The sequence below is a fragment of the Saccostrea cucullata genome, unplaced genomic scaffold, assembly GCF_032062105.1.
Source record: "Saccostrea cucullata isolate Sc308-1 unplaced genomic scaffold, CSIRO_AGI_Scuc_v1 ctg234, whole genome shotgun sequence".
Lineage (NCBI taxonomy): Eukaryota > Metazoa > Mollusca > Bivalvia > Ostreida > Ostreidae > Saccostrea > Saccostrea cuccullata.
In genome coordinates, this window is record NW_026931351.1 from 1 (window position 1) to 24,719 (window position 24,719).

The 24,719-nt window shown below is 33.5% G+C and overlaps 2 protein-coding genes and 1 long non-coding RNA gene across 3 annotated transcripts; 2 read left to right on the plus strand and 1 right to left on the minus strand.

Moving 5' to 3' along the window:
- Window positions 1-149: 149 nt before the first annotated feature.
- Window positions 150-11,079, minus strand: LOC134232301 (uncharacterized). The gene is made up of 7 exons (XM_062714254.1): window positions 10,553-11,079; window positions 8,648-8,855; window positions 8,161-8,280; window positions 6,504-6,647; window positions 4,540-6,183; window positions 2,165-2,236; window positions 150-1,776 (listed from the first exon to the last, which is right to left on the minus strand). The coding sequence occupies exons 1-7, from the start codon at window positions 11,006-11,008 to the stop codon at window positions 1,304-1,306; spliced, it is 3,117 nt and encodes a 1,038-aa protein (XP_062570238.1). The 5' UTR covers window positions 11,009-11,079; the 3' UTR covers window positions 150-1,303.
- LOC134232302 (uncharacterized) lies at window positions 4,002-23,698 on the plus strand. The gene is made up of 2 exons (XR_009984743.1): window positions 4,002-4,321; window positions 23,648-23,698. It is a non-coding gene; the product is annotated as an uncharacterized LOC134232302 (long non-coding RNA).
- Window positions 12,729-20,758, plus strand: LOC134232300 (uncharacterized). Its single transcript, XM_062714253.1, has 4 exons — window positions 12,729-13,021; window positions 18,121-18,207; window positions 18,710-18,751; window positions 19,568-20,758. The coding sequence occupies exons 1-4, from the start codon at window positions 12,761-12,763 to the stop codon at window positions 19,607-19,609; spliced, it is 432 nt and encodes a 143-aa protein (XP_062570237.1). The 5' UTR covers window positions 12,729-12,760; the 3' UTR covers window positions 19,610-20,758.
- Window positions 23,699-24,719: the final 1,021 nt, after the last annotated feature.

Here is a 24,719-nt window from a genome sequence, read left to right on the forward strand (position 1 = left end):
ACACCTGATGGTAGAGGACCAGTATTGCTCTCGGAATGCTGGTTCTCATATGCCAAATTGTGTTCAGCAATAAAATTATTCTACTCAATGGCAAGTCAAGAAGAAATGGTGAAAATACTTCCTTATTTTAATAAACTGAAGAAAAAAAATTAGAAACCCAGATCTTTTAATTCTATACAAATAACAATACATGCCAACAAGACGGAAAACAAGAAAAATAAAGACACTGGTACAAAAATACAAAAAGAACATAATTTATGTTACTGTCACAACCCAAGATTCTTAGTTCATATTGTTACAGGAATGTTTTCAGTAAATATATATAAGAAAATATTTATGAAGAATAAACTAGCAATTAATGTTGACTTTTTGAATTTTTTAAAATTTGTACTTTACAAGATATACTGTCATTTCTAAGTATTCTAAGTGGATTATAAAACCTAGTGCACATATACATCTAACTGTCCTAACATCTAAAAAAAAAAAAATGTCATCATATTATATATATTTTTTAACCTTTTACAAATGGGTTGTCAGAGAGAGAAAAAAAAATCTTAATCAGAAAATACAGTTATTCATGTATTGCACACACTACCTGAATAAATTAATTTAATCAATACATTTCACTTTCTATCAGGATAAACATGAAAATTTTCTTAAAAGAAGAAAAACTTTTTTTTTTGGAATGCAAATTCACAGAAAACACATGTACATGTAAAAAATAAGAAAAGAATGGACTTCACTAACTTAAGGATTTCATATTCAAAATCACAGTCTGACAAAAAACTTAATTTATATCTTAAAATTTATAACAAAAACCAAATTCTCATTGCACTGGTACAAATATTGCATCACATGACATGACAAGTAATTCACAAAGGATTTCTCAGATCACAAAATTTTATTTCTCACGAAAAAATTCAATTTTAATATCTGTTTGTTCTTTTATGATTTCATAAAAAATACATGTAATATTACTTTAAAGTAAGAGGAGTATTTGAGATTCAGTTAAAAAAAATAGTAAATTTGTGCATATTCAATCATCTTTGGTGGGGTAGATCTATGAGCAAGTGGATTTATTGCCAACTTGAAAAGTAAAAATTAAGTTCAGTTACATCCAACTGTAAATGGGAACCATAATAAAGGGAACATTTATTTAAAATTTCATAATACAAAATTGTACTTGTTTTCAATAATACAATTGATTTTGATTGATTCCCATTTGAAACTGAATAGTAGTTATAAACCTTTTTGAACAAATAATTATAACGTAATTTACCAATTCCCAAAGTAATGCCATCTTTTATAGGTACATTCCATTAATTAAATAATCTGCTTCATTGGAATGAAGAGCCCTTCCTTTCCTAATGCGTCTTTTAACGTTCCTCAGCCGACAGCCCACGAAGAATAGGAGTATAACAGTGATGCCGAGCCCCAGGGCCAGGGCCACGATAGGCCCCTGGTGACTGTCTGTAGGGCTCTCCACCACCACGTGGGTCTGAACGGCCTCCTCCAACAATCCCCCACTGTCAGGGGCTTTGGAATCTGTGGAATTTTTCTTGGATGTTTGTATTTTCTCTGTCTTGGTGCCGGATATCTGAGGCTTTTTGTCAGTAGTGCTAGCAGAGTTAGATCCTACATCTGGATTTTTCTTTCCCTTTGTTGGGTCTATGTGTTTTATTTCTGTCATGTCGGGAGCTTCTGTTGATTTCGTTTTCTGTGTTGGTCTTGGTGTGGGTATTGGCGGTGCCTTTGGAGTGGGCGGCAGTTTTTTTCCTAGTATAAAACACATAAAGGTAATTGGTAAAAATATATTTAGAGAAACAGAGAAGGATCATAGTGACATTTCATAGGAGAAAAAGTTTTAGGATGTACATGTATTATTTAAATGCAAAAATCTTTTGAAAATTTGAGAGTGAAACACAGTGCCTCTAATTTTGGCAAATTTCTTTGCATCTTAGGCAACTTTTGGTCCCTGACAAGATACATTGGTTCATTAGTATGCAAGTCCTTGACTCTGAACAACACAATTTTATTTCAAACTTGAAGTTAAAATTCAATTGCCAATTATCAATTTATTATCAATAAAATAACTAACAAAACAAAAATTATATTCTTATCATAAATCCTGGGCCCATCATGCTATAAAATGAAAAGCCATTACCTTTATCATCGTCATTGTCATCAACATCATCCACGTCAGGATTTGATTTGTGGAACCAATCTCTGTCATTATCTACAAGCAGTCCAGAACAGAAAGAATATTAAAAGAATGGTATCGTTTTTTTGTTATGTTTGTAATAATTTTAAAGATCACATTACACTGTAATTTTCTTTGAGCTTAACAATTTGCTGCAATTATATGTAGAACCTTTTACCTTTTCCATCATAATCTTTTTTAAGATGTTATTCAATTACATTTACTATGTAATGAATTCAATAATATATACTGTATAGCAGATTTTTTAGCGAGGATTTAATTTTGGCATTATTAGCAAGGGGGCCAGGATCGCTAAAATTGAATATCGCTAAAAATTAATTGTGTTTTATTTGTAATAGCTTCTTTAGTGAGCATTTTAAAATCACTAAAATTACATTTCGCTAAAAATAAAATACCAGTTTTTAAGACAAATTACTAAATTTGCATCTCCCTAAAATTTCCACTTATACGGTATGTTGAATATTTCAAAATACATTGTAAATGCTATCTGCCTACAAAAAAGACAACAACTATACACATGCACAATATATAAAATGAATGCAAATTTATGTAACAATAATGTTCTACCTCTATGACAAAATGAAAAAGTCACAACAAATACACATAAACTAATGTATAAAATGCCGATATAGAAAGTAGATGTACACCAATTAAAAACAAGAGGCCCATGGGCCACATTGCTCACCTGAGTAACTTGGGTGATGCAGATCTTTACCAGATTCCCCTTCTTGCTATACCTATCATGCCCAACTACCCCCTTCCCTTCTTTATTTTAAAATTTTAGAATCTACACTACCCAAGGATGCTTCCATATAAATTTCAGCTTTCCTGGCCCGGTGGTTCTTGAGAAGAAGATTTTTAAAGATTTGTTCTATATAATTCTATGTAAAACTTGGATTCCCTATTGTGGACCCGCCCTACCCCCCGGGGTCATGATTTTAACAATTTAATATCTACACTACCCAAGGATGTTTCCACATAAGTTTCAGCGTTCCTGGCCCAGTGGTTCTTGAGAAGAAGATTTTTAAAGATTTGTTCTATATATTTCTATGTAAAACTTGGATTCCCTATTGTTACCCCCTGGGGTCATGATTTTAACAATTTAATATCTACACTACCCAAATGCTTCCACATAAGTTTCAGCTTTCCTGGTTCAGTGGTTCTTGAGAAGAAGATTTTTAAAGATTTGTTCTATATATTTCTATGTAAAACTTGGATTCCCTATTGTGGTCCCGCCCTACCCCCGGGGGTCATCATTTTAACAATTTAATATCTACACTACCCAAGGATGCTTACACATAAGTTTCAGCATTCCTGGCCCAGTGGTTCTTGAGAAGAAGATTTTTAAAGATTTGTTCTATATATTTCTATGTAAAACTTGGATTCCCTATTGTGGCCCTGCCCTACCCCCAGGGGTCTTGATTTTAACAATTTAATATCTACACTACCCAAGGATGCTTCCACATAAGTTTCAGCTTTTCTGGCCCAATGGTTCTTGAGAAGAAGATTTTTAAAGATTTGTTCTATATATTTCTATGTAAAACTTGGATTCCCTATTGTGGCCCCGCCCTACCCCCGGGGGTCATCATTTTAACAATTTAATATCTATACTACCCAAGGATGCTTCCACATAAGTTTCAGCTTTCCTGGTTCAGTGGTTCTTGAGAAGAAGATTTTTAAAGATTTGTTCTATATATTTCTATGTAAAACTTGGAATTGTGGTCCCGCCCTACCCCCGGGGGTCATGATTTTAACAATTTAATATCTACACTACCCAAGGATGCTTCCACATAAGTTTCAGCTTTCCTGGTTCAGTGGTTCTTGAGAAGAAGATTTTTTAGTGACCCCACCCTATTTTTGTTTTTTCTTGATTATCTCCCCTTGTAAGGGGATTCGGCCCTTCATTTTTACAATTTAAACTCCCCTTTACCCAAGGATGCTTTGTACCAAGTTTGGTTAAAATTGGCCCATTGGTTCTTGAGAAGAAGTTGAAAATGTGAAAAGTTTACAGACGGACGGACGGACAGACAGACAGCTAGACAGACGGACGGACGACGGACAAAATGTGATCAGAAAAGCTCACTTGAGCCTTCGGCTCAGGTGAGCTAAAAATAATAAAAATAGGTAACAACTAAGACCAATAAAATAAAAAAAATACAAGAATTAAAGAATTAATCATGACACATTTCAGAGAGTTCACTACAAAAATCTTGACAACATCTAGAGACAACAACTCATTTTCTACAATACTCTTGACAAGAAATGGACAGATTGGGCCCCTACAACAGTCTTGACAACATCTAGAGAACACCTACTACCTGAGTCTGTCTGGTCATAAGGAGGGGGGTACTTCTTGTCGGGGTGATCATTGTAGTTGTAATAGTCATAATTCCAGTAGGGGTCTGGACGATACCCATCATAGTACTGATAGCTGTGGGGCTTCTGGCTTTTGTAAGCTGGTTTTCTGTATCCATGCTTTTTGGGTCCAGCAACATTTTGTCCATTTTGTGAAGTCTCTTGAAAATAATTGTCATAGTCTGTGTTCTGTGGCTTGACTTGTTGCTTTGATGTGAAATCTTTGCTGGAATTGTCAGTCAATCTATCTGAAGCATTGTCATTACTTTGTTTTCTGTGGTACCCACCACCCTTCCTTCCCTTTGATCCTCCCCTGGTTCTCCCCTGTTGATGGCTCCCCCCATTTCTAATATCCTGACCCTTATGTCTATTATTTGTTTGACCCATGTCTTTATTCCTTCCAGTCGCCCACTCCTGTTGCTGATGCCACCTATCTGATTTTCCTTGAAATCCACCACTAGTTTTATCCTTGGATCCACCACTTTCTGATTTTCCTTCACTCACCCTTCCTTGGCTCCCACCCCCTTGACTTCCCTTTACCTCTGTCTCAATGCCTGTATTGCCATGGCTATTGTTATCCATATTAGATTCTGTGTGCTGATTCCAGTTCCTTTGCGCACCAGAACCACTTTGTGACACAGGAACATCCTGTTTTTCTGTTTGTATTTTATCAGCAGAACTTCCATCTGTTTGTTGCTTATCATGAGAGGACTTTTGCCAATCCGTCTTATCAGAAGGGGTCTGTTGTTTTAGTGGACCTTTTCCTAAACTGTGGTCTGCATTATCCATGACCTGGTCATATTTAGTACTCTGAGATGAATCCATCACATTTTGCCATTTGTTCTGACTTTCTTGAGCAGATTTCTGTGTTCCTTCATTACTTTTCCAACTTGGAATATCATGATTAATTTGTGTCTTAGAATTCTCAAAATTTCCTCTCCAACCAGTGTTATCTTTGTTTGTCTTGTCCCAATTCGTCTGCTGATTTGAAATCTTCCATGTGTTAAAGCTCCCCCTGGTGGTGACTTGCCTTGTGGTTGGATTTACTGTTGTTGGCATTTGCGTTGTCTTGACTTGGACCTCCTTCTGAAAGTCTGATCCTTTTTTACCACTTCTATTTATATCTAGTGCTCCATCTCTGCCTTGAGAGAGGGGAATAAGCTTTTCATTGGAATGATCCGTTTTTGGACTTCCTGCCCTTCCATTACCTGATCCAGTCTGGGAACTGACACTCTTACTATCAGGAACTGACTTATCATAATATCCTCTGACTGGATCTATGTAACCATTCCCATATTGTCTTCCACTGCTGTCATAGGAGTTGTAAAATCGAGGATCATATGGATACTGAGCTCCAGGCTGGAATCTACCGTACGGATAACTCTGGGATCCATACATCCGGCCGTATCCAGATGGCCAGTAGTAGCCGTTACCATTATATAAATCAGATCCAGTTGGTAACTTGTTCAGATTACCTGGGAAGTACTGGGGTAGTATCTGGTCGTTCACTCCCAGACTGTTAACATTCTGCTGGGAGGGTTTAGTTGTCACCGGTTTAGGAGTTGTTGTTGTTGTCGTTGTTGTTGATGTTGTTTTTGTTGTCAAGGCTAATCATTGTTAGTAAGAAAACATTATCACAAAAAGTGAAAATTAAAGAAATGCAATTTAACATAGAGAATACATGACTTTATATCAAATGTAACGAAATTTCAAAATATTGCACATGTTAAAACCTGTATCTTTACCAAGTACATGTACATGTATGTAATGTATATTGCATGTTAGAGCAGTTGTATCTCCAGATCATTTCATCATATTATATACACAAATTCTACATAAAATTTAATCTGTATTGAAAGTTAATAACATAAAATCTCATGTAATTTTAAAACAATTTCTTCAAACTACCGGTAAAATTTACTTTTACCTGTACTTGGACATTTTTCTTCATCAGAACCATCGGCACACTGGGGTTGGCCATCACATACATGTTCCTTTGAAATGCATTCTGGGACATTAACCCTTTGACCTTTGTTCTCACATTCAAACTCAGAGTCTGGACAATTAGCCCCTATAAGTGAAAGAGAATTCATTTAAAAATTATATATTTTTGACCTGTAATATATATATTTCGTCGGGTCACACCCGATTTTTCAACCCGTAACCCGATTATTTTTTATGACCCGGCGGGTCATGCTTATCACCCGATTTTTGCCGATCAACCCGAAAATCTCCCGATTTTCCGGATTTTGCTCGTAAATTAGGTTGCACTTTTAACTTCCAGTTACAACCCAAGCTTAGATCTACGTAAACAATGCCGATGGATTAATTATCAGTGCAGGTGTAAACAATTATAACTGGGTGTTGTTTTGACAAACAATGTTTGAAGTCAATTAAAATGGCTTCTGATAGAATCAGATCGTTATCAGGACCAACAGGAACAAGTTGAACTAAACACATGTCTCTGATTGAACCAAGAAAAAGAGAAACGATATTTATGTACATATCAAGGAATCTTGGAAAAAAAACTTTCATTCTAGATAAAATAAAGTGATCGATAACAGTATAGGCCTAACTTCACATTTAAAACATATTGCAGTAATTAATTAATTAAGAGAGAGGAAAAATAACTTCAAAACTGAAATTGGTATACTTTCAAATTTAGCAGAAACTGAAAAGGTTTTTTAAAAAATGCACGCTTACTTCAGGTCAATACAAATACATGAAACCTTCAATTTTCATTTTTTTTTTAACATGAAAATTTAAATCAAATTATCCATGGATTTTTTTGTCGTAGTAAATTAAATCCTTTTTCAATAAAAGAATTCTCAATACACACATACTTTGTATATATATGTATAAAATTTAATCATGGTAAATATGTCGTGAATGTCGTTACGCTTTATGACCAGATTTTTTACTTTCCAAATCTGGTCATGACCAGATTTTTACATGCTGGAGGTTGGCAAGTATGCCTGTAATATATATCATTAAAATATATACCTATACCTAGGGGTTCACAAATAGCAGGTTTGCAAATAACCACTCACCCACTTGCAAATGCAAGTTGTTTTGTCCATAGTTGACTAACTTTTGAAGATGTTTTCACCCACATGGCAAAATAGAATTTTATCTGAACTTTTATGTAATCTATGGTTTGAGTCTTCTCAAATATTCAATGCACTTTTTTCATTGTTCCCTAGCTTCTAAACATTTTCTTGACCCTATACATGTATTGTGTCAATTTTATGACTTAGTGATGTCTCAAACATGGAATTTCAAACAATTATTGGTATAAAAAGCAAGACATTGCATGCATGAACAGCAAAGTATATTTTTCGGAAATCTGAGATAATGCTATGAAAAGACAAAGAAATATATTTAAGAAGTGGACAAAAAAATCACAGACCCAATATCAATACATGAGCAGAACTTTTCTTTTTTATTTTTAGGATGAAAGGTATATTTGTTTAAAACCTTTGAACACTCAGGCCCCTGCTTTTTTTTCTTGAATGTATATGTAATGAAGGATTCAAGCAAAATGGCACATATAGTATTGTAGTAACATATATTGTCATACTTACTACAAATTCCATATTTAGCATGAAATCCATATGAACATTTGCATTCCCTGTCTCTACATTCTGCATTTCTATCACTGCATTCATCATTCCAATCAATGTCACATTTTCCATACAGAGGAACTGTAAAGTAAAGAAAAATTAATATTTAAAGCTGGTACACATGTATTCCAGATTTCCAGTACGTTATTTACACCAGTCAGTGGAAATTTTAACAGTAAAGAAACCAACATAATTAGAATTTTTTTTAAAACATAAAACTACCACATGTAATATTATTCCATCAGTTTCAGGTGATGATCATATTTTAGTCTACCTCTTTGATCATCTTGGTAAAATAGTTGCAAATAAAACTCTTTCTAATATATTACATAGAACAATCTTATTGAGTGCCGGAATTCTTATTCTTGAAATCTTTTAAATCCTCAGAATGAAAAGATAATTTTGTTTGTAGCTATTTTTATTGACTTAATAAAGAGAATATACTCACCCTTTCTTTTTGGGACCTGTGTTGTTGGTTTGAGAGTCACCTTAGAATTTAACCCCTCCAATTCATTTTCATGTTGTTGTTGATGTCCATTGAGTGATGTACTTGGTGCAGCATGATTAGGAAAAAACAGTGATGTGTAATTTGCATGTTCAGCAAATAAACATTTACTGGGTGATCCACAGTTAAAAAGATAACAGCTGTGCTCATCCTACAAAAAGAAACAAAATTTAAATACAAGGTTTTGAACAAACTGACTTCCTTAAATCATTTGGTACATCAACTTTCAAAGAACTTTTACTTTTATAAATGTCTGTCAATGAAGAAAAAAATATAAAATAATTTATCATTTGTAATTGAGATTTGACTAATCCTATTATATGAATTTATTGCTGAAAAAAAATCATTGACGAGGGTTGGTCTGGTCTATCTACACAATCAATTAACTAGTCCATAGGACAATATCATTTTAGTACAATTCTCAGTCAACCTTGGACTTTCAGTAGGGCATGACTTTCTCGACACTACATAATTAGCATCTCCCAAATGGCAAATAGATTCTCACTGGTTAAGAAATTAATAACATCTACAACTTTAAATTGCTGTTGACAATGATTTGCTATACGAAATGCTATCATTGGGTCACTGCTACACTTGTTGACATTCGCTCAAATGTATATTTCAACAGTAAATAAAAGGCTCAGGTTTTAAACTTAACTGAAATTTCCACTAGCCATGTGGGGTCTTAACATTTCAAATTTAGGAGCCCACTGCTAAACTTGTTAGCCCACAGTCTCTGTGATTTTTTTAAAAAAAAAAAAAACCTTTTGTAGACACTGGGACAAAAATAGCTAGAAATAAAATACATGTACAAATACATTTGTTTAAGACTGGAGTTCTTACTTTACAAAAATCAAATGCCATATAAATATTTCATCAAAGGAAATAAAATTGAATTCAATCAACACTTTTACTATTCTTTTTTTAACATGGTAATATACATGGCCCCCTTTATACATGTATATACATGTATTTGCTCCTTCAGCAGTCAACTGATGAAGTGACAATGACACATAAATAAGATTTTTTTGGTTAATCATGTGGTACTGTCAAATGGAAAAGAGGAAGGATATTTATGAACAATAGGACCATGCTGCTGTAATTTATTTCATTGGTTGGGAGTTTTAAATCAGGCCTAGAAAAAAATATGTTTGTTTCCGCTTTCAGGCTGAAAAAATATAGGGTAGGTAGGCAATTTTTTTTTTTTTGAAAAATTTTTTTTGCTTCTTTAATCAAAACGTGTATAGAAGTAACATTAATGACAAAAGAAATGGTGTTTTCAAGCGTTACTGTGAATTAACTTATAATAGAAAGGTGACCCAAACTTCTTTCTGTTTTGAGAAGCTTGCAAAGTTGGAGGCTATAATTCCCTGGTTGAAATCTTGCACATCATGGGACAAAAGCATTAAAAAAATATTTAGGGTCGGCACTATAAATTAGGGTCAGTCAGGAAAGCGGAAACAAACATATTTTTTTTCTAGGCCTCAAAAACCTGCGGAAATATCTAGTTTTCAGAAGGGGACTGGGAATGAATTTAGTTCCCTAGAGAATTTGATTTGCCACGTGGGCGAGCAAGTTATAAATTTTATGAGCCCACACCAAATTTTACTCGCAATTTGCCAGTGGCCGAGTGTCAAGTTTAGACCCTGAGGCTGTGTAAATTTCAGATGCTAAAAAGGTATCATGAAGAATACCATGCCTTACTGAAAGTCCAAGGTTTACTGAGAACTGTACTAATGATAAAATGTTCTGTCTAAAATGAGTAAAATGAATTTTGCAACACTTGTCTCATGTAAATGACCAATACATGTATATAATCAAATATTGATACACATAATCATTGCACACCTTGTTTTCATACACAACTAAATTACAGCTTTGTGTATAACAACAAGCATTAACACATTCTTTCTGTGTTCTTCTGTTAAATGACTTCAAGAAGAAAGCACCATTGTTGATTGAAGCTTTGGAACGAATAATCAAGCTTGCATTCGGCCTGTATTGACAGAGGTTTCCTAGCGTGTCTTCCATTAAATCATCCTGCTGTTTTGGTTTCTGGTCATTCTTTGCAACCGAAGTGTCTTCATCAGATTGATCCCTAAATGGATCATACTGATCATTCACTTTCGGCGGAGATTCAGTGACAGGCACTGGGGCCTTCTGTTCTACGTCATTCTTTGAGCCCAGGCGTTTTTCCACAAATTGCCAGAAACTGGGATCTTGAAGATACTGATCTAATCCACTAATGTCCTCTTTTGTAAGCACTAAAACTAATAAAGAGGCGAAATAGAACAGTATTTTCATTGTTTACGTCTACACATTGACAAATGTCCACAGAAAACGGAAATACTTAATACGCAGGTGCAATCATTTTTCCGATTTATATTCTACAGCACGAAAAGAAATTCGCGACCGCGAATATTCCAAATTCTAAATTCTAATTTTATCGCTTCTGTAACAGTAGCAGATACGATAATGGAAAAAAAACGTGCAAGGACGTAACTAGAACAAAACTGATAAAACTGATAAAGGAGTCATGTGACTGTTTAGGGATCCTCAGCCAAAGAAGGGGGGAGTTCTCCTGTTTTATTTTTAATCGGCTTTTTAGATTGCTTATAATCCGATGTAAAAAAAAAAAAAAAAAGATTGGAGATTTAAAAAATCACGGTATGGAACTTCTCTCAAAGGGAACCGAATTTTGTCCTTGATATATAAGTTTTTTTTAAAGAAAATATTATACTACCGGTATTTTATATAAATTTATAATATTAAATTAGATGTATTACATATAAAAATCTAAATATTATACTAGTTCTATATTTTGAAATTACTACAGTCTCGTGTTCAAAATAATAATGATAATGATGATAATAAAAACAACAACAACAACAAATAAAAATAAATGCTTAAAAAAACAACTAGCAATTTACTGTCAAAATAGTGAAATTTGCAGTGCCATATCTTATAAATACAGTAACAAAAAGGGGGCAGCATCTGGAGGAAAATTTTCTTTGGAAAAATACTATTATACCTCTGCAGACCTGTAAAGAACATAATCAATGAAATATGGAAATAACAACCTGTAATCAAGCTCAAATGCCCTTTGAAATAATTCAAATTTAGAGCTGAGCAATTATAACCCTCTAAAATGATCAGAGGTGGAATTAAGTGCCATGGAGGAGACCGGACATCCCCACCGAGTATTCCCCTGACCTCGGTCAATCAACTCAGTGTCCTACTGAAAGATTCACATTCACTCAGAAACTGATTAAAAGTTGATATATGTTTGATTTTGGCACATTTGAATTAGGACGCCGTTTTCAGATCTTCAATTGTGAGATCATGGAGATTGAGATTTGATGGACGGATTTTAACAATTTTGAGAAACTTAATATTTTACTGGTTTAAGTGGTCAGTGTAAGACTTATTCATTCTGTCTATCTGTAAGAATTTTTCTGAAACAAGCGTGTTGCAGTGGTTAGAGTATATGTATTATAATAGTTGATTTTTCCGCCGAGAGTTCGAACCCCACTATAGGACGTCGAGACCGGTCGTTCGGATGAGACCGCGAAAAAACCGAGGCCCCGAGTCGCAGTAGACCTTTGCTGGCACTAAAAAGATCCCTCACTGTTCAATACCCCCCCCCCTTTTTAATTTTACACATGAACGAAAATTGAGTTTCAAATCACATCTTTCCCACAACTTACTATTAATCTGTTTATTGAGGGAAAAATCGTTGCAAATGTATTTGATGTTCGTTTCCATCTATTGCTCATTGGTGTTTTAGTATTTTCGTTTTGGAAAATATAGTCTGAAATATAGAGTGACCTTAAACGTAAACAAAAGAGCACCTGTGGCACATAATATAGTCCATTGTAAATATTTAATTTGCGTCATTATATCTGTATTCTTGGTTTTGGTTTTGATTATTTATCTATAATACATGTATAGAAACCAAACCTATTTAAGAAAAATGTCTGTCATTTCCTCCTTATGATAGCGCGCATGAATATCTTTATTTCAGTTAATGAATGGAGATAGAAGTAAGTGTTAGATATGGCGACGTACACGGAATATAATCAAGCAAGTTCCGTGGATTCTTACAGAAATACTCCGAAACAGAATATTTCTTCTGGACGACCAAACTCTTCAGAGACTCATGTTAGTTTTAATCATAAAAATAAAGAAGAGGAAAAAGACAAGCGTCAGAAATATTTGACAGCTAAGTATGGACAACACCAAATGATGTTGATTCGCAAAAGATTAGCAGTGGAGGACTGGCTTTATGATAAGTTGAGAGAGCTCCACAACTGCCAGGTATGGATAGAACTATTCAAGGCTTTTGATTGAGATAACCCTACGTTTTTTGACTGAACTTTTCCTTATATGATTAGGACAATATGCAAAATTTTAATATGTTACTGTTAATAGTTTCAAAATCGACAAATTCCAAGTATGATACAAGTTTTCATGAGAAAAAAAAGATGCAGCTTTGAAAATTTAACTTAAAAAAAATGGGTACCGGTAAAACATTTATTTATCCAAGGAGAATTTACAGAAAGTTTAAATAATGATTACTTGCAAATATACAGTTTCTAAAGTAAAAGCTAGTATATTTAAACAGGGACTTATATACTTAGTATATAAGTCCCTGATTTAAAAGAGCTAAATAAAATAGGTTTTTCTTAACTAAATCAAAGAAATTTTTAATTGTCATAGAATGGTGCACAAGCATGATAAAAAGCACTTTAAATTTATACTGCAGTGTTACTTAAACAAAAAAGTTTATATAAACATGATAAATATGTATACACAGTGTAACTTGATGCAGCATAATTTCGTTATTCTGTTGATGATACAAAGTGCGTAGTTTTATCCATCTATAATTTTCTGTAGTCATTGAAAACTTATCAGCTTATATTTAAATATCATGAGTTTTTCAGTTATAAAACATCCAAAAAAAAAAAAAACCCACATCACTGCATTCTTTAATCTTAAAGCATGACTAAAGTCTTGCAGCATGACATGTTAAAGAAAAGGTGTGTGCAAACTGAACATATTAAAAGTAAATATTGATTTAATGCATATCTCTACTTATATCATGACCTTGGAGTCAAAATTTTATTTATTTAACACTAATCTGACCCCATTCACAGCTTGTTTACTGATTTTGATATACCAAATAAACTGTTAATTGCTCAATTAGCAGTCAGTTAATATACATGTTTATTTCCTATCGATAAGGGAACACTTGCATTTGACTTTCTTCTCTCATTTCAGATAAATTACAGTAAGTTCTGTGTAAATGTTTCATGTATTTGAATTCAAAAATTAAAAAAAATCAAGTGTTATTATAATCTACAGATAATAAAATGATAAAAGTATCAGATTATCTTTGTATATCTATGAGAGGAAATCTGCCCCATTGTTTGATATTCACACAGCCATTTTCAGAATACTTTTAGTACATACAGACACTATTAACTGAGCAATAATTTTCTTCTCCTGGGAAATTTCCTAAGCCATATGGTAGGGCTATTGATGTGTTTTATGCATGGTGGTGTTTAGGGCAGTTGACTTTATGGCCAGAAGGAATGCATACAAATTTGAACACAATGCTGTGTGCTACTGATTTCACTCCGACCACTGTTTTAACAGATGCCTATTTGGTTATTCATGGCAGGGGAACACACGCAGACCATAAGCATCTATCCAACGGGCTTTTGTTTTTTGGATGCTCAAGTTTGTGGGTCATTCTTCTTAAGTGGTTTTGTAACTAACAAAAGGGTAATAAAAAAAAAGAAAGAAAAAAAAAACCCTTTTTGTTTATGGGTCCATTAACAGGTGTTTGTATATATATGTCACTCTACAGTGAGGGAGGAAAATATTAATTCAGATAATGGATGATAAGTGAAACAAGTATCTTCCTAGTAATACAGACATGTTCTGGGGTGCCACCCAGTTATAGGGGCTGACTTCAATATTCCAGAGTCAAGTACTACAGGGGGTTTGTCCCATAAAGTAGAGCCTCTTGTTTGCCTGATCTTCACTTGTTACAATCCAGGTGTTATTTCTTAATTTTTAGTTTTCTGTATACAAATGCATACCTTTCCTGTTATTTGTTTTCATTCAGATGAATGAAGATGGATTTTTTTTTTGCGGGCTGACGCTGTTGTATGTGTGGGTATTGTTTTACAACATGGCAGAGAATTGTTTTGCGGGATGTGAATTATGCATGGGCTCCAGTGATAAATGTGATGTAATGTGGGAGGTGGTCTCCGATTCAACTGGATAATATTGATTTAGAATGAAAAAAAAGCCACAAACTTAATTTTACTTACATATATATAGATACATACACCTAAATATTTTTTTTAGGTGAAATATCAAAATACAACATGCAAAGGAAATTGTTGAGTCATTCCAAATATGATTTATGCATGTACATGTACATTCATATATGCACATAGCCTCTGATTATCTCTCTATGAGTAACCTTTGGAATACAATAAAATTTACAATGCCCTCTAGAGTTTTTCCTAGGAAGACGTGTTACAACATAGCTACCTGGCATATCTTCCTGATATAGATAAATTACTATTAGTCCAGCATATGTGTTTCGAAATTCTTAATATGACTCTTATTGGATTGTTCAATCAAAGTTAAAAGTCTGGATCTCATAGAATTAATCCGTGAGAGAAGTCACATTAAAATTAATGACAGATTACTGTAAAGAAATATTGTGATTATAGGATTTGAAGTCTATATAATACCACACAATCAATGCGTCTCTAATGCCTTATTTTGTCTGACAATACCAATTTGCTTTCCAACCCCTCCTAAATCCGTAAATGACCATGTGGGTTGTTTGGTTTATATATTTTTGTAACTAACAGCTTTTGTCATTTTCGTACTCTGTTGTCGGGTAGTCCAGCCTTTTGATAAGGTTTGATCTCCTACCCAACCGTTGGTCAAAGTATTGACGGAATTAAAGCCACTCTGAATGCAGTCCTATTGTCCCAGTGCTTTGCCAATCAATAGGGAGGCTTTTTACTTTGATTTGAATTGATCAATGTATTCAGTTTTTAAATCGGTACAGGGCTGCATGTTTACCCTTGATATCTGTGGCAGATGGTCCTGTTTATGGAATGGGTGTCACCTTTGGTGATGAAAGGGGGGAACACAGTCTCTGTAGCCTTTGTACCTTGACCTTGTATAAAGGGTAGAATGCAGCCTAAACAGCTTGTATGCCAAATTAATGGTTTTTTTTTTTCATCAGCAGATTTTACTTTGTGGAGTAAGATTATGCAATTACAAACATGAGGAGAAAAATACCATCTGCTGAATCTAATGGATGAGTGTTGATATATAGGAGTATTGAGCATCTCTGTTATAACTTTGAATGGATTATTGAAAAAGTATAAGAAAACGTATAAGAAACGTACAAATAGCAGAAGCGTGTTTTTCTGCTAAAAAGCTCTAGTCTCATGTCGTGTCAAAAGTTTCATAATGAAACTCGAAGTAAACATTTTCCAGATCAGTTGAGAAACTCTTTCTGTGTAGGTTTTTGTAAAATGTTTATCGGAGAAGAAGTTAGTGCATGAAATTGATGATTAATCCATGTGGTTATGGGCCCAGGAGCAAAAAATGAACTAACTTAGCATAAGGTCTTGGATATGGAGTGACGTTTAGTTAGCTAGAGAATTTTCAGAGGTTACATACAAGACAAATGAGCCAGAGGGAGTGTATATGTTTGTCAAATTGATTAATGCAATTAAAAAAAATAAACAAAGACATTTTCGTCATGGTAAAGGGATTGTAATAAAGTCAGATTAATTAATGCAAAAGCATGTGAAAAATAAAGACACTCGTCATATGACTCAAAAAATGATGACAAAGAATTATCTGATCAAAGAAACGCACACAGCTATTTGACAAGATGTTTGTACACACAAGGACAAACAGATAAATTCTGAAATACTTATATAGATAGATTTTTTTTTATAGATCGAGATATGGGATTGAATTACTTCCATTCTTTCAAATCAAATAATCTCAAGTGTGAGCTTAGGTAAACAGAAAGGTATCAACTGATAAGGGTAGTAATAGCCCAGAAGGAAATAAGGCCCCCCTAATTCATGTCGCCACAGTCTATGACCTAGTCACCTCTACAAGGGAATGCTATGGTCTTCCTGCCCCTAGTAATAGCCAGGGAGGAAATAAGCCCCCCCCCCCCAATTCATGTTACCGAGGAGGAAATAAGGTCCCCCTTAAGTCAAGTCACCACAGTCTGTGGCCTAGTCACCTGTACAAGGGAATGCTATGGTCTTCGTGCCCCTGAGTCAGAGCTGTACAGGTGATAAAAATAGAAAGTATAAGGAGTGGGTCAGTCTTAGCGTACAGCATGTCCAGTAGTGGACGTTTATCTGTAGAGCATATTGGTCCCAGTTTACCTGTCCCCTTAGTGGACATTAATCTCGCCTGTTACATTACAGTTGTCAGGGGTTCATTTAAGAGAGGACAGACACTACATATAATAACAAATAGATAAAAAGAAGTTGTTTGTCTTTATAGTATGGAAAAATCTGTAACATTGCTTTATTCGAAATAAGATAGCTATGATAAACTTGTAATAAATGTGATGATGCCCACAAGGCTCCGCAATGTAAAGGAAAGAGAATATTAATAATATTCATTCAAATGAATACTAGTAATCTGTGCTGTAGGTATGATCATCAATTCATGCACCGCAAGGCATTCAGCAGCAATCTAGAATTGAAGTAATTATTTTATTGCTTTTCATAAGTAGATATGCACGATGTTGCGAAGGATTACATGTCATATCAAATGTCTTCAAATTCTACATGACCAATTGCATGAACATCCTAGCTAGTATTGATTCTATTTAGCTAAAGAAAGTATGGGAATGTGAATTTATGGAATAGCAAAATTATGATATCAACAAAGTGAACACAATACAGACATTGAGCCAATGGTTGGGTGGGTACATGTATATATCACTAACCGCAGTAAGGTCACCGAAGACAAGAGATAATAGAAAACAAACAACTCTTTCAAAAACAGTTTTATCAAGCTTGTAATTGAATTTACATAAAACATTACACCAATAAATTTGTTTACGGAAGAACTAAGGCCCCTATAAAATCCGTTCCTATCAGCTTATACAGGCTGAATAGGGGGAGAAAAAAGGTTTATAATTTTTAAAATCTCTTTCTGAGTGTAATATAAGAGCAATGTTATGCAATTCATATATTTTTATTTCTAAGACATTTTTTTACCCTTGAGATGAAGTGTTTTGATAAAGTGTCTCATAATGACATTTCTTAAGATTTTGAGTGATACAACGGGGGATATAAAGCATGACATGAATAATAATATTTACGTATTTTTCACAGGAGGACAATGAAGACCATGACTGCAACTTAGATCTTGAGGACGTTTTAAATCTTGACACAGACGTAGAAAGAAGGGAATATGCACAGGTATAAAATTACAAAGCACACAGAGAACAATTTTGCACATAAAATACTGAACAAATTCTATTTAAGGCCTATACATGTGCATGTATATGGTGTTTGGGTTTTAAAGTTGAAAGAAAATAACTGGTAGGTTGGCCCTCTTCCTGTTTCTCTTGTTAGCAATGTTCATTAAAATTTTTGTAACAAGTGAAAAAATACCACAGACTTTGAATTTTTACTGATCAGTATAGATATAGATACAGCATATATTTTTTCTTAGAACATAACACATCCATGACCATGATAGCTAGGCTTCAGCTCTCAAAAGTGCAGTTATGTTGCTTTCTTCTTCATAGACAAAGAATTATTGCCTTAATCATTTTAGAATATGATAAGTTCTTCAAAATGTTAAAATTTGCGATAGAGTTTACCAGAAAAGTTCCTTAGAACTCCACGTAAAATTTATACTTGTATATATGTGTGTGTGCCAGTTCCTTATATTGAGTGCAATTCTTTTCTTTTATAGAAAGAGCTGGTCACTGCACGGGTACCCAGGGAGGAAGTAGAGGTAACATTTTACGTAAAAAAAAATTGCGCACTAATATTTCGCTTGATTGACAGAAGGCACATGAAGATTGGTCTTATTGCTTTGTCAATAGTTCCTCGATTTTCTTCAATGCTGCAGACTCAGTCATGTGTAAAGTACAAGTCATCTCTGGCTGTCAAATTTCCGTGTAATGTTCTTTTTTGCGTAAAAAATTTTAAGAAGTCTGGCAGATTAATCAGGCTTTGCCGTAAAGTGGGATTGCTGTTTATCGCAGAGGAAAATTTTGTTCTTTAGCCTACAGCTCTGTACTATTGTCAGCCCTAGCTTCTTAAATATCAACCTGCAGGCTTGAGTAGCATGTTTGATATTTGATTATTTGATGCAGAAATAGGATATTTTATCACAGAAGCATGTATGATATCTGATATGCAGGCTTTTTACTGATACATGTATCGGTGTTTGTGAAAATAATGCATTCAATAGAGTGTGATAATATACTGTGAATAGATACTTAATAAATGGCAGCTAGATTAGTAGTAATGATAAGTTTTCTGAAACATATTATTTTTAAACCCATAAACACAAGGATATACTGGGGGTATGCTTGTACTAAACAGCTGCTAAACAAAACAAAATCTGAAATTCAATACATTTACATGTATATGTATATTTCATGGCTTTTGATAACCAGTAGAAGTTGTACGAATGTATACCATCTCAAACCTGGACCCCCTTCCTTTGCGATCGCTATCAGAAAAACATATGTGGAGAGATAATATCTATCCCAGATTGTGTGTGCATTTGAAATTAATGTCTTTGGAATTTTATATTTTTCAGAGATTTATAGATGAGCTGATAAAGAAGTCAAAAACATTGTAAAGAACTGTACATCTGGTCTCAGTGTGTTAGTGAGTGAATGCAAGGCAGTGGATTTAGTACATGTATCAGGGACTTCATCAAACTTTTTTGCAACAGGGATTTTTTAAGCTGTCCAACTTCTGACAGACACTGTACACAATGTTTTACTTTCAGAAAGAGCCAGCTGATGTCTGACTTTTGACAGACACTGTACACAATTTTTACTCTATTCAGCATGCTTCTAGATGTAGTGTACTGAACTTTTGAATTTAAAAAAAGGTTTTTTATTTATTTTCTGAAGAATTAAGATAAGCCATGTAATGTTTGTTAGTAATTTTTGAAGTAGATACTAAAGCCATCCACAAATAAATGATATCAGTATTAATTAATTGTTACATCATTAATAGACAGTTTAATACTTGAAAAATATACAATCATTTAGATGAATTTGCTTCCCAATGATATAAATTACATTTAAGGTGTTTGTAGAAGATAAGGTACAGAAATTTATTTTTGTGACTTAAATGGAGTTTTCATGAAATTTTCAAAAGGATGCTAGGTACGTGCTACAGCTTTGATGCTTTTTGAATACAAGTTGTTGAGTTAAAAAAAAAATGGGTGTTTAAAAATTAAAATACGTGTGGAAACAGATAAAGGGTTCAGGCCTATAAGTCATGTAATAATTGTTTGCATGTCTGTTGTAGTGACAGAATAATAAGAACAGTGCTGCAGAATAAGGAAGAGATTGTTTACTAGATTGTGTGTGTCAACTAAATTTTAGATTTTTATTTCCTCTAATTATGATGTACATTTTAATTTTTTTTTTCATTGGCATTTAAGATCACTTGTCATGTATATATACCTCAAATTTCATTTGAAATCCCTCCAACTTTTGGACTGATATAAAGCTCTTTCTGTAATTTTTTTGAACACTTATGTTTTGTTCTATGTTTTTAGCTATTGTAAAATGTATGAATTTTTAAGCGTACTTGTACACTTTTATGAATACAATGAGTCCTTTGATTAATGTCCATTTTAATTCATCTCCTCACAAAAAAATTGTCCCTCCCCTTCCCCCATACCCTTTGATTTTATTATCATTTGTATCCGTATGATTTATTAAATAGGGCACGTTTATATTATCCTGTGAACAACCCTGTGATGGTTTATCTTATGTTGATAAAAAGGAATCACCATACATGCACAACACTTTAAAAAAATTAATGATTACTGTGAAAGGGGGGGTAAAATTTGTTAAGTCACATCAGCTTTTTTATTTGTGAACAAATTCCCTTTACAATTCTAATGTAAATGAACCCATAAGTTTGATGTGTAGATTTTGTTTTATTTCATAGACATTTTTAGATTTACTCAACATTTGATGAAATGATGGTGATTCTTGGTATTAACCTAGTTTCTGTGTCCTTGACATAGTTTCTGTAGGTGTCCTTGACCTAGTTTTTGTAGGCATCACCAATGGGTTGTGATTTTTACATGTTGTTACGTAGGACCTTTTTAGTTCATTCCACATTGTTTCCCACCCCTCCCCATTTTGAAATGTGTAGAATTGTATTGTAGGGATTTTGTTTTGTTTTCACTATAGATCAGTGTATCCAGACGTTACATTTTCCGGCCAAATATTTTTGTGACATTATTCTTAGTGAATCTGACAGTGATGTGTTAATTATAATAGCTTGTTTGTACATTTGTTTGTTGTAAATTCGCAAATTTATTGGCCTTTTAACACATAATTACAGCAATAATAATTTTGTGTTTTTGTTATCAGCTATGTGCCAATATACTCATTGTGTACAAAAATGTATTCACTATCTTGCTGTAAATTGGCATGTCATTTTTGGATTTGTATTTGAGATTGATGATTTCAGTATAGTACCACACTAAGTAATTGAATTTTTATTTTTCATGAAAAAAATCTCATTGATTTTGTAAAAAAAATCTTCTCATTGATTTTGTTCACAGATGTATTGTCAATCATGATTTTTTTTTTCCAATCTTCTCTGTAAGAAAGCTTATGTACCAGCTAGGGCTGACATATAAAAAGAAAAAATTGTCGAGGAAATCAGTTGCAGAGAGGCAAGATATTCACTATTTTTCACATTTAACAGTATGATACAAAAGATAAATGCATTTTAAGTTACAGTGCATGTTCTGATGTTTTGAGATGAAAACCTTCATTGCAGTAAATTAGAGATAATGTTAGATCAGGTAATTCTGAAAAATGTATTATATTTAAAGAAAAATATTTTGTTTTCAACACATTTCAAGTCGTTTGGTTTCATTGACTATAAACTGATGATTTCACATGTGGTAGATCAAGTTCCGATTGTTCAAACTTTTGCAAAAGACAGTTATAAAATACTTGGTGTGACAAAAAATAAAATAATCATATTAAAGAAATGCACATCTAGTACCAATTAACATGATGTACTAACACTGAACATATATAAAGGCTAAATAAGTTGTGTTGTTATGATAACATTATCATGTGACCACCATGTCTCCATGTCTAACAGGAAGTGTACACACTGACAGGAAGTGCATACCCTGACAGGAAGTGTACACCCTGACAGGAAGTGCATACTCTGACAGGAAGTGTACACCCTGTTCACAACTAGTCACAGACACATTGTATATTTTCTATACTGCTGAATGGATACTTTTTTTTGCATGTTAATAGGTGATTTTATTACAGCAATAATTTGTTTAAGGTTTAATTGTGTAGAAATTTTGATTTTACAATAAAGAATTTTTTTGAACTCGTAATTTTTTTTTTATGTGTTAATACTTTTGTGGGATCTTTCAAAGGTAAACTTCAATCACTTATTCAAACTTTTGGATCTTGATCAATAGAGCTTATATATTACAAAACAAAAGAGGAGAAAAGGGGTGACACTTGGTCAGCAAGTTTTAGGCTTGGGAAGGCATAATTATATAATATATGTATAGGTCTATAAAATTGTTTGCACCCATTATTACTTGGTTGATATAAATATTTAAATGATAAAAATTTTAAGATTGAATTTAATAGTTAATGGGAATTTATGAATACAGTGAATGAAATAGTACATGTAATACCAACAAAATACTTTATGCTAAATATTTTAAATCTTCATCACCTTAATTCACCTGAGAGCTTACTAAGGCGAAATGGGAATGCTAAATTTTACAGTTAAGGCGAGATGGGAACAAGCCTTTATCACTACTTTCCAATTATGATGTTGCAGGACATTTCACAACACCAAATGAGAAGCAAAATACGTACATTCCTTTCCTTTTTAAAATAGTTAAATGTCAGAAGATTAAACATTCTTACCTTCTTTCAGAATGATAAATCTAAGAAAGGGAAAAGTTACTTTACACAACTACACCAGAGTTGGGGTTCCTTAGTTATAGATTGATTGATTGTATGTTGTTTAACATCCCTCTCAAGAATTTTATACTCATAGGGAGACGCCACAACCAGTCTAATTAAAAACTTGCCATCGCTTTGTGTAGGATAGCTACAAATTTTGCCACAACTTGCCAGTGGATAGCTACAAATTTTGTCCTATGCTCGGCAGTCAGGGTCAATGAGCAGTAAGGGATCTTTTTCATGCCAGCACCTACTGCGACACAGGAATTCAATTTATAAGGTCTCATCCGAAGGACTGGTCTCCACGTCCCACAGTGGGATTCTAACCCACCGTAAGGAGCAACTCCTTACTTTGTGACTCTAGAGCACATGCTCTAACCACTGCGCCACATGGGCGACCCTTAGTTATAGATGCAATGAAAAAGCTGAATCTTTATTAATATAGTGCATTTATTTAAATAAAACCAAAGTTTAAAATAAAGTCATCTTTGATTGTTTTCCTCAAGGAAATGCTACAATAATTATCCAAAATTATTATGCATGAACATAGGTGTGAACCTTACATTGAAATACTAGTAGACTTTAAACAGTGTGTTAAAAATTCCAGATATTGAACAATTTTGAAAATCACAGCTCCAAAAATATGTTTTTTTTTTACCAAGATATGTCATTCTTTCATATTAAAGAATAATAAAAACCATAAAAAAGAAATTGGTCAACTCTAAATATGTGTATTACAGTGTAATACTCTACACCAAGTAAAACATGTAAAACAGTTCAGCTTCAATACTGTGTAAATCAATACCTCACATCACTTGTACCATAGATATGTTTAAGTAAGTGATAAGTCCCAAGCACTTCTATAATTTTCTATAATGTATTTAAACCAAAAAAACTTGATTCCCTTAATATCACATTTTTCTCTCACTCTGCTCCCAGTGAGTTTGGGATAACAAGGTTTAACTGTATTTGTGGTACTTTTAAAGAGTGAAAAGAATATACAGCCAAGTTTAGGATACATGTATGAAATGTTTCTAATACCCTGAACCTATTGACTGACAAAAAATTTGTACTGTGCAGGGTTCTAAAATTTTTAATATAATATTGGCAACTAATAATTTTGATTGGCACCTAAAAATTCTCTTTAAGTTAAATTCTGCCAAACTGGGGACCAGTTAAAATTATGTTGGCAATCATCAAATGCAAAAACTGAAAAATTTTTCAACAATTTTTTTTTTCTGAAGAGGAGAAAAGAATCTTTATGATTAAAATAGACCTCCTCCCCTTCCTAAGACTACTGTATATACTCGCCTATAAGTCGGTTTTTTTGAGAGTCCTGTGTCTGACTTATAGGCGAGCTATAAAAAGAACGGTATTACATGAGGTCAGTCCATCTGAAATATAAGCTTATTAAATACAACCGACTTATAGGCGGACTGACTTATAGGCGAGTATATACGGTAACCTAATGAACTAGTATATCTAGATTGGCCTATGACAAATTTGCCTGGCGACTAAAAATTTGCATTGGCGACAAACTTTTTTTTCATAGGAGTCAGCTAGTGCCTAAATTTTAGAGGTCACTTAGAGGCCTGCTGTGGTATTTACCTTTATCATAAGAATTCATGAATTATACATGCATTCTTTACTTCTAAAGTAGTTATATTCATAAAAAAGTTGCACACCCCATTTGGAAACAGAATATCAAATTACTGTATAGAGGGAAATTTTTGCCGTTTTATTTCCACTCCTTTCGCC

Excerpts from the sequence above, each read along its gene's own strand:
- LOC134232301 (XM_062714254.1), bottom strand. The coding sequence starts at position 11,008 with ATGAAAATACTGTTCTATTTCGCCTCTTTATTAGTTTTAGTGCTTACA. Across the intron at positions 6,648-8,160 it reads TGCTAAATATGGAATTTGTA|GGGCTAATTGTCCAGACTCT; the intron begins GTAAGTATGACA and ends TTTCACTTATAG. Across the intron at positions 2,237-4,539 it reads TTATGACCAGACAGACTCAG|ATAATGACAGAGATTGGTTC; the intron begins GTAGTAGGTGTT and ends GACTGCTTGTAG.
- LOC134232300 (XM_062714253.1), top strand. The coding sequence starts at position 12,761 with ATGGCGACGTACACGGAATATAATCAAGCAAGTTCCGTGGATTCTTAC. Across the intron at positions 18,208-18,709 it reads AAAGAAGGGAATATGCACAG|AAAGAGCTGGTCACTGCACG; the intron begins GTATAAAATTAC and ends TTTCTTTTATAG. Across the intron at positions 18,752-19,567 it reads TACCCAGGGAGGAAGTAGAG|AGATTTATAGATGAGCTGAT; the intron begins GTAACATTTTAC and ends TATATTTTTCAG.